The sequence below is a fragment of the Eublepharis macularius genome, chromosome 2 (assembly GCF_028583425.1).
Source record: "Eublepharis macularius isolate TG4126 chromosome 2, MPM_Emac_v1.0, whole genome shotgun sequence".
Lineage (NCBI taxonomy): Eukaryota > Metazoa > Chordata > Lepidosauria > Squamata > Eublepharidae > Eublepharis > Eublepharis macularius.
The window spans coordinates 234852804-234866733 of record NC_072791.1 but is presented as its reverse complement, the minus strand read 5'-3'; the positions used below and the strand labels follow the sequence as shown (position 1 = coordinate 234866733).

Sequence of the window (13930 nt, the reverse complement as noted above, 5' to 3'; positions counted from 1 at the left end):
TCCTCTGCCCTCCTGGGCGACATCTGCAAAGGCCTCTGCTCTGGGGCTGGTCCAATTTTGGGGGTTTCATTCATTTATATCTTAAAGATTGCTACTGTTCCATATTCAAAATATTGGATACCTTAGCCAGAACCATTATTCAAAGCATACTCGACACATGTATAATCAAGGCACAAGACCCAGGGCAAAACTGGAACCATTCAGTCATGAATGCCCAATCCCAGGCAAAGAAAAGATGGGAGGGAGACAAAGCACTTAACCAGCAAGTAACTTCATTCCCTAACAAGATATAGCCGAGAAATGGATAATCAGCAACAAAAACTGCGAGTAGGCAGTTGTACCAAGGGCTTTTTTTTAGGGGGAATGCGGTGGAATGGAGTTCCGGCACCTCTTGAAGATGGTCACATGGCTGGTGGCCCTGTCCCCTGATCTCCAGACAGAGGGGAGTTTACATTGCCTCCCATGCTGCTGGAGTGGCATGGAGGGCAATATAGCCCCGCCCCGTCTGGAGATCAGGGGGCAGGGCCACCGGCCATGGGACCATTTTCGCCGAGGGCAATTTAAACTTTAAAAGACTCCTTCCTTGTTCCAGCTGACCCAAAGTGACTTCATTGTGTGGTCCTGAATTCCACCACTGAATTCCACTTTTCCCAGAAAAAAAGCCCTTGTTGTACCACAAAGACCAAATAAAACCAGTTTGCACAATCCAAATGTGTAGTTCTGTTACTTTAAGCCAACCACCCAGTTAAAGTCACTTTTAATTCAAAGTTTGCTGTAGTGGTTAAGAGCAGTAGGACTCTAATCTGGAGAACCGGGTTTGATTCCCCCCTCCTCCACTTGAAACCAGCTGAGTGACCTTGGGCCAGTCACAGCTCTCTCAGAGCTCTCTTAGCCCCACCCACCTCACAAAGTGATTATGGGGATAATAATAACAGACTTTGTAAACCGCTCTGAGTGGGCATTAAGTTGTCCTGAAGGGCAGTATGTCAATCAAATATTATTATCATTATGTTCTTCCTGCTTGGCTAGTCCAGATCAAACCAACCCAGAGAGAAGATATGGGTGATAGGATACCCAAATGGGGACCAAAATGTGAGGTGGGATAAACCTTAATCGGGTGACCACCTTACTGGATCGGGGGAACTCTGTTGATGTGATTTATCTGGATTTCAGTAAAGCTTTTGATAAGGTCCCCCATGACATTCTGATAGGTAAACTGGAAGACTGTGGAGTGGACTATAGGACAGTTCGGTGGATAGGGAACTGATAGGGAGGACTGCACTCAAAGAGTGGTGGTCAATGGCGATTCATCAGATTGGAGGGAGGTGTCCATTGGGATGCCGCAGGGCTCGGTTTTGGGCCCGGTACTTTTCAATATTTGTATCAATGATCTGGATGAAGGAGTGGAAGGGCTGCTCATTAAATTTGCTGATGATACAAAATTGGGAGGAGTAGCAAACACCCAAGAAGACAAAATTAAAATTCAACAAGACCTGAATACTCTGGAGAAGTGGGCAGCTGTGAATAGGATGCAATTCAACAAAGGCAAGTGCACAGTATTACATCTGGGCCACAAAAATGGGAAGCACAAATACTGGATGGGGGGATACACTTCTGGGCAGTAGTATATGTGAAAGGGATCTTGGGGTAAGAGTGGACTGTAAACTAAATATGAGCAGTCAGTGTGATGCGGTGGCAAAAAAGGCTAATTCAATCTTGGGTTGTATCAAAGGGGCCATAGCGTCGAAATCGCAGGAGGTCATAGCCCCTCTCTATACTGCCTTGGTCAGGCCACACCTGGAGTATTGGGTGCAGTTCTGGAGGCCTCACTTCAAAAAGGATGTGGACAAAATCGAGAGGGTGCAGAGGAGAGCGACGAGGATGATCAGGGGTCTGGAGACTGAGCCCTACGAGGAAAGGCTGAGGGCCTTGGGAATGTTTAGTTTGGAGAAGAGGAGGTTGAGGGGGGACATGATTGCTCTCTTTAAATATTTGAAAGGCTGTCACTTGGAGGAGGGCAAGGAGCTGTTCCAGTTGGCAGCAGAGGGTAGGACCCGAAGCAATGGGCTTAAATTACATGCACAAAGGTAACGGCTGAATATTAGGAAAAACTTTTTTACAGTCAGAGTAATTCAAAAGTGAAATCAGCTGCCTAGGGAGGTGGTAAGCTCCCCCTCACTGGCAGTTTTCAAGAAGAGGCTGCATGAATACTTGTCAGAGATGCTTTAGGCTGATTCTGCATTGGGCAGGGGGTTGGACTAGATGGTCTGTATGACCCCTTCCAACTCTATGATTCTATGATTTTATGAATGGCGCTTAGGATAAAGGTAAACGAGTCCCTAATCAGGATGCAACAGAGGAGGAGGTTGTAGCAGGACAAAGTGTCTGTAATGAGTGTGTGTGTGTGGAAGAGCTACGAGTGGGGGATCAGGAAGTAGAATGTGAAAGTCCAGACTGGGGAAGAAAGGAAGAACGGGAGAGAAGAAATCACACTCTGCCATCTTGAAGACAAAGTGTCCGCTGTTGTTGTGTTCATGGTGATTGGAAGAGGATTCTGGAGGGGAGCCATCTACAAATGGTGGAGGCCTTGCGGAAGCCTATCTTACACATCTGGATTAATTTTATTGCCAAGGGGGAGGATTTGCTATTGGGATCTCTCCGGGCATTGGATCAGAACTCTGTAACCTTGATGGAGTTGAGGCTTGATCCTGATTAGTACACCTCTAGATCTATTATGTAAACTTAGGGTTGGGGTTGTGATAGGAGAATGTAGCTAGCCTGCAGGAAGAGGAGCACTAAAATATACATGGAAGGCCCCTTGGGTAGGTATGAAGAATGGCACAGATCTGCTGACTTTACCTGACAGGCAGCCGAAGGGTCCTTCCTGGGTTGCATTTGCAAAGGAAATTTCGCTCCCTTTGATTATTTATCTTGCAAAACTTGGGCCATCCCTTATTGTCAAGAAGTTGTGAAGAATTCTGAACTTCGAAAAGTACTTTTGACCACGTATTTCTGGTGTATCCAAGATGTTAGTCTATTCCCATGCAGGGAGTGTCTTCAAGACATGAGCACGAACTGCATTACGAACCAAAAAACCCACGAACCGCCTGATTGTCTGTTTGCGATCCAGCGGTTCGTGAGGGTCCATGGCCAATGAACCAGCGTTCATTGGAAGCCCGGTTTGTTGCGTTCGCCCGCAGTTCATGAAGCCAGACAGTCAGGCACCATCAATCAATTCTCTTGGAAACAGAGCTGGGGGAATGCCTGAACTCTGTCTGCACTCCTTCTGTTGCCCTGGAAACCTGAATCGAAGCCCAGCTTACCTTAATTGGCAGGTCTTCCTTGCAACCATGGAGTTGCAAATTGGTTACAATTGGTTACATGGGAGAAGCCACCCGGAGGAGGGAGGGGGAAGTGGAGTGTTCTGTAGCCATGGGCACTCCAATCTCATCCCTGCAAACCCTGATAGGCAGTTCTGACGGCCAACCCCTTGTACACTGGGCCAATGTCAACTGGTGGCTCTAATTGTATTGAGTGTGAGTTTCCTGGGGGCCTTGGATTGGAGAGGGTATAACTCCAAGATCCCTTTTGCAGTCTTGACCAAACTTGGGTGCTGGCTAGAGGAGAGCCTGCTAAACACTCCCTGTGAATATGGGCTCTCTAAGTGCAATGTGGGCCATTCCAACGCCCATGAAACACGAACCGATTCAGTAATGGGAAATGTTCGTTACGGTTCATTTGTTCGAGTTCGTCAGTGGCACCAAACCACAAACCGCAGGTTCGTTAATTTTTTTTGGTTCATGCCCATGTCTAGTGTCTTCTATCCATTTGATCTTTTATCAATAGCTCTTCTTTGGATGGGAGATATATTTTCCCTCGCATCTGGTGTCACATGGCGAAACTTTCTTGAGATAATTTATTCCCACACTTCTACTACTTTATTGTCAAGAATTTGTGAAATGTACTACTCCATATCTGGTCTGTGGAAACAAAATGATCTTTTGAGGATGCACAAATAACTAATATTAACGGGGGGCGAACTGGAATCAATGTGAACGGCTGCATGACTTTAAACAGCGCTATTCAGCATCAGCTGATCTTTTATTTCTAATCGCCTTTCAAAACAAACAGCTTGACTGCCTTTTTCTTCCTGTAGGGTATGGGAGAAGCTGGGGTATTCATGGGATCCTCCGTATTTTTTGCTATCAAGGATGCCGTGGCTGCTGCCCGGAAGCAAAGAGGACTGAATGATGTTTTTGTCCTAGACAGTCCACTGAACGTAGCGCGTATTCGCATGGCGTGTGCCGATCATTTCACAGAGATGGTAAGCACTTCCTAAGCATCTCCTGCCCTGCCCTTTCTACCCAGCACCTGCATTTCATGGCCCCCTGCTATTTATTTTTTAATTTACCTTCTTCATAAAAGGTCTGCCCAGCAAGGATCTGTTCTATTCATCCAAAGATGTGGGTTCTAGTCTGTGAAAGTTTATGCTGGAATAAAATTCTGTTTATTTTAAAAGTGTTTAATTGGCTCCAACGAATGAACACCACTTCCCCTCTGGAATGTTTGTGCTCATCCATCTGCCTATATCAATATCCATACTAGGACACTTTCCATCGAGGAGGAAGGCCCAGAAAACAACAGGCAGGGAATGGGTGTGGCTATGCCCAGAACCCCTCAGAGCAGACGTGCTGGGCGAGGGGCGACGCCTTTTCAGCCCTAAAGGGAAGCCTGATGAAATTGTGGGAGATTTGGGGTTAGTCCTCTTGGGCATTTTTAAGTTTAAAAGTGGTATGGGGGGATTAGATTTTGAATTTTCAACATTTCATAACATTCACACTTAAAAATAACTTTCTCTCTCATTTCTTTCAGATTCCAAAGGATGAACCTGGGACCTATAAGCCATGGGCTATTCATGAGAACTAAAATATTCCGGTTTTCTGCCAAAAGGTTGAGATTGTCTTAGCAAGGCATTAGAATCTGTGATTCCGAGCCTAATCACAGAAACAATCAAACTCTGATCACATGCCAAATACTGTTCATTTTCTCTCTGATGGATTACCTCAAAACCTTGAAAACCTCAAGGGAGGTTTTTAAAATTTTGAAATGGGATGATACATTCTGTTCTATTGTTATAAACTTGTGATCAATTAGATGCTATTACCCCGCCCCCCCCCCCAGGCAGAAACCATGCTTTTTAGCCCCACTCACCCAGGCCGACAGCAGCCAGAGGTGCAGACAAAATCCATATCAAAACAGAGAATCGTAATCAGGCTACGTGCAATTAAGTCGCCAGTGCACAAGGAAGCATCCGATTCCCTTGAGAATCTGGATGTACCCTAATCTTTGCTGTGACTCTCCAAAGGTTCACGTACCCTGGCCGTGATTAACTGTTGAAGGTAACAATAACCCAGCCATCAACACCACTCAGGAATATCCCTGAAGGTTCCAGCTTCTACCCAAAATGAATCGACTGTTTAATCAGGCAGGATAACCTCATCTCCTGCCCCCTCAATGGCAAGCATGAGTCAACCTGAGTCAACTGCTTGCCTGTTCCCAACCATCTGCCCTCAGTGGAGGTTCCTTCATTCCATCAAAACCTCCTTCCTCCACCTACCCTCTTCTTTCTGGAGTCCCTCCCAGGACAATCCAATACCTATCTCTGCTCCCAGGTGCTTTGTTTCTTGGACTAGCCACGTAAGAGGAATCCATTATTTGGGGTAGAAACAAATACAGTTGGGCACTCGGATCTTGCCAAGTGAACATTTTGTTGTGTTCCCACAAGTAAACTGCCTAGATTTGCTGTCTTATTTTGCCGCATAGGGAAACCATCAGTTTATTTTTTGTTTGCTACTCTGTATCTTGGTTAGGACAATAAAGATATCCTCTGTTTAAATTTCTGTCTCCTCCTTTCTTTCTCATCTGGAGACACATCGACCTGGACCTGTGTATATAGAGTTAAAAGTTCCCCAGGAGCCAGTATTTGCACCTGTACATGTTGGGGTGCTCCTACACGCCAACCCAGAGACTGGTCTCCTTTTGATAACAATGCACGTCGGGCATAGCGATGGTGTAAGGGATAGGAAAATCTAGTACCACACTGTGAGGTTTGACACATTGGTGTTTGCATTTATATATACATAAAACACCATGAATTGATTGTTGCTTGTTAAAAAAAAAAACCACCCAACTAGTAGCTGATTGTTATGAACATTCTTAACTGTGCAGCGTGAATGCGTCACCAACAGGACATTGAGAAATAACATGATGGGAAATGTGGGGGAAATGAAGAGCGGGATGCTATGGACAAAACCTTTCCCATCCAGGTCTAGGGGCAGGAGGAGCTTGGTGGTATTGCTAAGAAGAGGTTAAAGAAGGGTTTGTGGTAGGTAGGAGGGCATCGTGTCTCCCCCAATGTGGCCTGCTAGCAGCGGTATTCAGAACTTTACTGCCTCTGGGTGTCGAGAGTCCCTTGAGCCATCGTGCACAGTCGCCATAAGAACCTAAGACGGGCCCTGTTGGATAATTCCAGTGGTTCATCCAGGACAACATCCTGTTTCACGCACAGGCTAACCGGGTGCCCTGAAGGGCCGACTGACTATCAGAAGCACAGGACTGTTAAAAATGTCTCTTTGTTCCACACTGCTCCAGAGCGGGCCATGGGGCTAGTAAGGTGGAGAGCTCAGTTGCCTCTCCGTCCTTCTTGCCTGTTCTGCCGCTGTCTGCCCAGACACCAGCAGTCTCAGGGGCTCCCTTTCCTCTTCTGCTTCTTGGTCTCACCTTCGTAAGGGAAAAATGTGCTCTCAGCCCCTTTCCCACCTAGCCTAGATAGAGAGCTAGAATGCCTGTTCTTCCTTTCCTGTCACAGTGTGGAGTTCCTTAACAATAAACGACATCTATCCCTTTTCTAAAGCCACAAGCATCGCGCAGACTTTATTCCTAAGGACAGCTTCCTCCTTCCACTGTGCAAACCAGTTCTAAGCTAACACAAACCAGGCTTTTTCCAGCATCTGTGATGCTTTCGAGTAATTTAGGACATGGACACTGTTAGCAAAGCATCATTAAACATCTGCATGTCCTTTCTGTCTGCATCTTGATAATGTACGAGTACTGCGTGAAGATCTGCATTTGAGACGCATTTCACCAATGACGACTGAGTAGGTACAGAGTTTATAAAGCCTTTATTATCAACTTCAGTCCATACCAGGTTTACAGAGATCATCAGACAGACTAGCTGCAAGCTTGTCCAAGTTTGTATTGTTGGAATAGTAGCTTCAACCACCCACCTTGATTTGTAATAGGAGGATAATTAAACTGGACTATATTGAAGGGCCATTGTGAATAGCTTTCTTGCAGCATCACATCACACACACACACCCCGTGGGGGCAATAACCACTGCAGGACTAGCACACACAACCGCCAGCCTCACACGGAGTATCTCCCAGTCTCCAATCCCACCCCCATCTGCAAGAACAACAACAATGGGCCGTTTATTGATCTTTTCCCAGTGCTTGAAAGCATTTGCAGATCTATTGGGAACACAAACAATCCCGCCTTACTCCCATGCCTGTGTTGCTGCATCTCTTAAGACTCGGGGGGGGGGGGTCCTGAAGGTTCAAGAGGGGCCTCTGCCAGACTGAGATTCAGGTCCAGAAGCACCTTAAAGACCAAACAGATTCCCAGGATAGCGCTCCCGTCATCAGATACAAGGAGTGGGGAAAGGAAGGAGTCCTAAAATCCAGGCGGGGTGGGGGTGGCATTGTAAAGCAGAGTGCCAGCAAGCTAGTTACAATAAATGTTGTAATTAGCTTGCTAGAGCCTGGGTGCAGAGTCTAGGTAATGGGCATCTGTACTGTGGTCTGAGAACCTGTTTGTTAAAGCAAGTCGGGCTGTCCCTGGTAGACTAGACCTGGAAGCAGCGACCTTGTTCCTTATAACCAGGAAGCTTTATTTAACATGCACAGGCTCTGGGAGTCTCCTGTCACAGAAGCGAAGAGCAACGCTCAACACAACTTTTTATGTCCTTTTGCAAAAGGAGATGCCATGGGAGGGGGAATGAGAGAGTAGAAAGCCCTTCTCTGTGTCCCTCTAGTTCAGGGACCTGGGTGCGTATGTGTAACCTGTTTTGTTGAAGGGCAATATCAAATAAATAGATTTATCTAATTTGAGAACTGGGAGAGTTCATGTCTATGACAGTGTGATCCAACCTTGTGACACTTGCATTTATAAAAGATTACAATGAACAAACTTGAGAAAAAAAAATCTTATTTGGAACAATACAATAATAAAGCATATATAACGACAATCATGTAACAAAAGAGGCCTGTTTTACTCAAGCAGACCCCCGTCTCAGTCTTTCTGACTTGTGTGTGGTGGTCAGTCCCTTGAATTGCAGCCACTTGTAGCTGTGCTCTACGTTGAGGTGCCTTCTGTTCTTCACAGGAGTCCTATAACATTAATACAGAGTTCATAGAAAGGAGCGTTTCTGAGGAGAGAGCGCTTCTTCCTGTGGCTTCAGGCCTTCCAGTTTCTCAGGGAAAATTATACATATAATATCCATTTTAAATAGTCCCAACAATAATCAAATTACAAACTAACAGCCAATTAATATAAACACAATCTTCCCTTCCAATAAGTATAAGAAATTCTCATACCTGTAACATTAATAGAGAGTTCATAGAAAGGAGCGCTTCTGAGGTGAGACGGGCGAGTGCTTCCCCCTGCAGCTTCAGGCCCTCCCGTCTCTCAGGGAAAATGGCGCCTTTTTTCCCTTATAAGGAAGACCCCAGCCGTCTCTCTCCCTCCAGTGGGCAAGGGTTACATATGCACGGCATGTCTTCCGCTGCAGCAGCTCTTAAGCAGCGGACAGTTCAGCCAGGTGCTTGGGTCTGAATCTATAAATACCTGCCAATTTCTTTAACCCCCTCAGTTGATCAGTTGCCAGAAACTGGAAACCAGGGCATGCTCAGAACTTGGCCCTGTCTGCTGAACAGCTGTAAATTTTTCTCTGTAACTTTTTTCAAGTCAAATCCATTGTAGCTAAAGCATCTGCATTTTTTTCCCTTTAAAGACACATGACAGTAAGGAACATCTGGCAATGATGGAGAAGATACTGGGACCATTACCAATTCACATGATTCAGAAAACTAGGGAAACATAAATGGTATTCCTAATTATCATCTGTATTCATTTTTCAGGATGATACATTTACACTGACCCTTCTCATTGACAATGTTCAAAGTTGCCTTTTGTGTGTGTGTGCGTATAGAAAAAACTAGTTAATAAATTTTCTCTGGGGACATTCTGTGGAGGCAGGTCTTGTGCCTGGGCCACACAAGTGAAGCAGTTGCCTGTCCCAAGTGTGTGTACGTGCACACTCTTGTCATATCCAAATTCTGCATGTTCAGTAGCTGCCACCAGAGCAAAAAGTGCTCTTTCTTGTCCTGTGAAGAGTTCTGACGATGGCTTCTGATGGAAAGAGTCTTTTGTTTTTCACAAGCTTGGTTATCTTAGTGGAGTCGATTTCCCATAGGCTGTTCCAGGTAACTGAAAGACACCCGTATCATTCTGCTAGCAAATGAGTGGCTCCATTCCAATCAGTAGGGCAGAAACAGTGGGTCACTCACAAGACAAAAACTAAAGGTTTCCATCTTCAAACCCAAAAAGAAGCCAGCCCACCTTCCAGCTAGGAATGCACAGGACTGTGCACGGCTGTTGCCCTTGACTCCTAGTGGAGTACTGGAACGAGCCTGCGTTCAATTCCTCGTTATCCCCATCTTCCCCAGAACATTTAAGCTTTCAGGCATCCTCAGGCACCGATCGCAGCAAGAACAAGCAGCGTGGGGAATGATTTTCCGCAGTGTACTGCTAGGCCTGTGGTGCAGAGTGATAAGCTGCAGAAGAGCCCCATGGCATAGAGTGGTAAGTGGCAGTACTGCAGCCCAAGCTCTGCTCACAACCTGAGTTCGATCCTGGCGGAAGCCAGGTTCAAGTAACCAGCCCAAGGTTGACTCAAACTTCCATCCTTCCATGGTCGGTAAAATGAGTACCCAGTTTCCTGGGGGTAAAGTCTAAATGACTGGGGAAGGCAATGGCAAACCACCCCATTAACAAAAGTCTGCCAAGAAAACATTATGATGCGACGTCCCCCCATGGGTTAGTAATGACTCAGTGCTTGCACAGGGGACTACCTTTACCCTTTTTTACTGCTAGGCATGAGATTGGAAGGAAGTTTCGTAAACACAACTTGTGCTGTGGATACACACAAGTTGTGCTGTGGTTTCTTTCAGGGGAGCAAATTTCCCTCCTGGGGCTCCTTAATTCCTTGTAATGATTCAGCATGTAATTAGACTTGAGAAGCTTAAACATTCTCCGTGATAAGAGTTGAAAGGTTTGTTACATGTCCTCTTTGTCCGCAATTATGCTGAACATTATTTCCTTGTGTTCAGCAGGAAACTGAACTGATAACAGCATTTGATTGTTGTATTTCCTGCCCAGCCATTTTAGCCACATGGTGCTTGTTTGACAAATTCAGAATGCAGTTCTGTGGCTCATAACTGCTAGTGCAGATCAGTCGTTTGATTCTTGAAAGTAGCCCCTGTGGCTTTTCTGCCTTTGAGGGACAGGCTAGGCCTCATGACTGGTACGCATGCGATTGTGCTCTGTGCTATAATGTCGTGTGCCACTCACATTGGTATTTTAGGAAGGGAATAAAATGGTTAGGGCCAAGAGTGTAAATGTGTTTTGTGTTGTTTTGTCAAATCCCTGTCTTGAAATAAAAAAGTTTAACATACTTGTAATCTTTATGAAATGTTTTAGGCACTCCTCTGTTTAAGTTGAGCAATCTGCCATAGAATTTTACCCCTGTCCTTTTATATTTGATTGAAAGCAACTCATCCGTGGCAACTTAAATCTAGATGCAGAGGAGCCACGATAGCCTGTAGTAGCAAAATCAAAGAGTCCAGTAGCACCTTTAAGACTAACCAACTTTATTGTAGCATAAGCTTTCGAGAATCACAGTTCTCTTCATCAGATGCATCTGACGAAGACAACTCAAATCTAAACACTGGGACCACAAAGAGACAAGGTTAGAACATTCTACAAACCTTAGGAAAACCCCAGGTCTGCAGAAAAATCTAAAATATTAAAAAATAGATTGGGCACTAAAACTCTCCAAAATGATGGAAGCATTACCTGTAGCTTTAAGAAAGAAATGCCCCTAGTAGCTGTTGCTCAGCAACCACAACAGTATTGTGAGCCTTCAGGTTTTGGTTTTCGTCCCTAAAGACGGGGAAGAGCCCTTTTCAGGGTTGTTTTGGCCTCTGAGGGAGAACTTATTGGGGCCAGACGTGGCAACAACCATCAGGTTGCTTGCTACCACTTGACTTGCATGATTCAGCCAATCCTGGCTGTTTGCTATTGTTCAAGCACAGCCATTCTACAATAGCCATTGAGGCATCATAGTTAAACAGTTTCAGATTTGGATCCGGGGTCCCAGGTTTAAACCCCACTCTGCTGTAGAAGCTCACTGGGTGATTTAGGGACGGTTATGCACTTACTTCCTAATCTGCATGACAGGGTTTTTTGAGGATTGAATAGAGTTTGAAATTGTGTTAGGTCCCCATTGTGGAGAAAGGTGTAGGTAAATGAAGCAAATAATAAATGTACTTGAAGAATTGAGGGCAGATAATTGGGTAGGAAGGAGTGTAGGACGTAGGAAAGTTGATGTGGGGCTGCCAGGAGGACCGGAGAAAGAGGAAATGGTCTGGGGAAGGGAGGTATCAGGTAAAGTGAAGTGCCCGCTCCCACACAAGTCCTTGTAGGTTCTCCACTGTGTAAAGGTCTGGCCTAGCTGCCCCTGCACAAGTGGGCCTGACCCAGCAATGGGCACTGCACAACTTGGCCACTTCTGGGGGGGGAGGCTGGGGGAGGGCTGATAGAAGGGTTGTGTGGGATGGAGCAAAGCGGGGAGAGGAGGGAGGCTATGGGGGCTTTCAGGGAAGGGAAATAGTAAGTAAGGGGAGAGCAGGGGAAAGATGCCTCTGCAAGTCCTCCCTGTTCCTGACATGTATGTTTATGTATTAAATTTACAGTTTAGGTTAAGCTTAAGAACAATGTGACCATAGGGCACTTGTCTCCTTGCCTGTCTCCTAGTGGGCCTAGTCAAAGCATTGGCTTTGAGACTTGAGGAAGCCGTCCGTGTCCAAGCTTTGCTTATGATGTTTCTTTTATAGAGCTGCTGCACTGAGACTTGAGCTGGATTGTGCAGTGTAAATCGACACGATTTAGGGTTGGGACATTTAATAAGCAATACAATAGGACATGCGTGGAAGAAACTTGAAAGCGCAAGCAGAAATCTGATCCAGAGCTGAGGACTGCTGAACTAAAATACAAGCAATTGAACATGATGAATGACACAGATGCTATTCAGTCTACGGTCCCAGTCCCTTTTATTGCAGTATCTCTCTGAACCATTTGCTTACAGCATAGCCCTGTTACCAGTGTAAAAATTGGGTTTGCAGGAAGCCAGGAGCTTTCATGACCTCTGCAGGCATGCCATTCCCTAAAGGGGGAGGGGGCACCACCTAGAAGGTGTAGGTAGAAGCAGCTGTTGATTTTGCCCGTTTGCGGGGGGGGGGGGGACCTGTTCAGATGAGAAAAGCCGCCACCTCGGAGCGTAGGCCTGTAGGTATGACAGACCAAGGCCGTGAAGGGCTTTGTACGTGAGAACTAAAATCTTGAATTAAGCCCAGTAACAGACGAGCAGCCAGTGGAGTGACTGCAGAATGGGGGGGGGGGTGAGGTCTTGCAGGTTCCTGATGATAACTGAGCTGTGGGGCTCTGCACTGACAGAAGTCTCCAGGGTGGGTTTGAGGGGAGGGGAGACCAATATATTACACTCGCCTATTTCGGATGTTGCCACGGCTAGATCAGCGACGTCACAATGCGGGAGGGGATCTGGGCTAGACTGAGTGTGTAGGAGGCATTTTTTTGTAGCTGAATTAACTTGCTCTTCATTCAGCAGCACTGGATTCAGTGTCACTCCTGGGCTCTTGACCAAGTCTGCAAGGGTCTCTTGCACCCCATCAATAGTAAGGAGCCCAAAGTCCGTCCATCCTTCGGCTTTCCCAACTGCCTTCACTTCTGTCTTGTCCAGGTTTAGTTTCAGTTTGTTCACCTTCAGCCAAATGACCGCATGGCTGACAGACAGCGACTCAAGCCCTCCACTGCATCGCCAGGGGATCTGAATAGAGAGAGGAGGTGGGTGTCCTCCACATACTGATGACGTCCGATTCCAAAGTTACCCAAAGGTCAGACTAGAAGTCGTGTCCTGCACTTGGTGCCAGTTTGCATTGCAGGGTGAAGAAATACACAAAAGACGATAAAAGCATGATAAAGGCTTTCTACATTGAGACAGTGGAGTTTTTAAAGCTCAAGTCGAACACTATCCATTCCCGCTTACTATTCATAACATCATTTTATGAAATAAGTGATGTGGTAGCAGTTTACAGCTGCTGCGCTTTGTCTTATGCCTGCACGCAATATATATATACATACATACGTATTAAAAAGGTAAAGGTGCAAGCGCTGAGTCATTACTGACCCCTTGGGGGGGAAGTGACATCACGATGTTTTCTTGGCAGCCTTTTTGTTACGGGGTGGTTTGCCATGGCCTTCCCCGTTCATCTACACTTTACCCCCAGGAAACTGGGTACTCATTTTACCAACCTCGGAAGGATGGAAGGCTGAGTCAACCTTGAGCCGGCTACCTGAACCCAGCTTACGCCAGGATCGAACTCAGGTTGTGAGCAGAGCTTGGGCTGCAGTACTGCCGCTTACCACCCTGCGCAACGGGGCTCTGCGCCACGCAAAATAAAATGGGTCCAAATTCCTTCTATTGATTATGGGCAGAAGACGTAGCCCGGCTGT

General features: G+C 46.1%; 1 protein-coding gene across 1 annotated transcript in view; it reads left to right on the top strand.

The window, feature by feature from the left end:
- LOC129324994 (aldehyde oxidase 3-like) overlaps nt 1-5870 on the top strand; it is a 123929-nt gene extending 118059 nt beyond the window's left edge. Inside the window, exons 34-35 of the mRNA XM_054972477.1 lie at nt 4157-4324; nt 4873-5870. Of these exons, the coding sequence (XP_054828452.1) occupies nt 4157-4324; nt 4873-4926 (222 nt within the window). The 3' untranslated portion in view covers nt 4927-5870. The remainder of the gene's footprint in view (nt 1-4156; nt 4325-4872) is intronic.
- Nucleotides 5871-13930: the final 8060 nt, after the last annotated feature.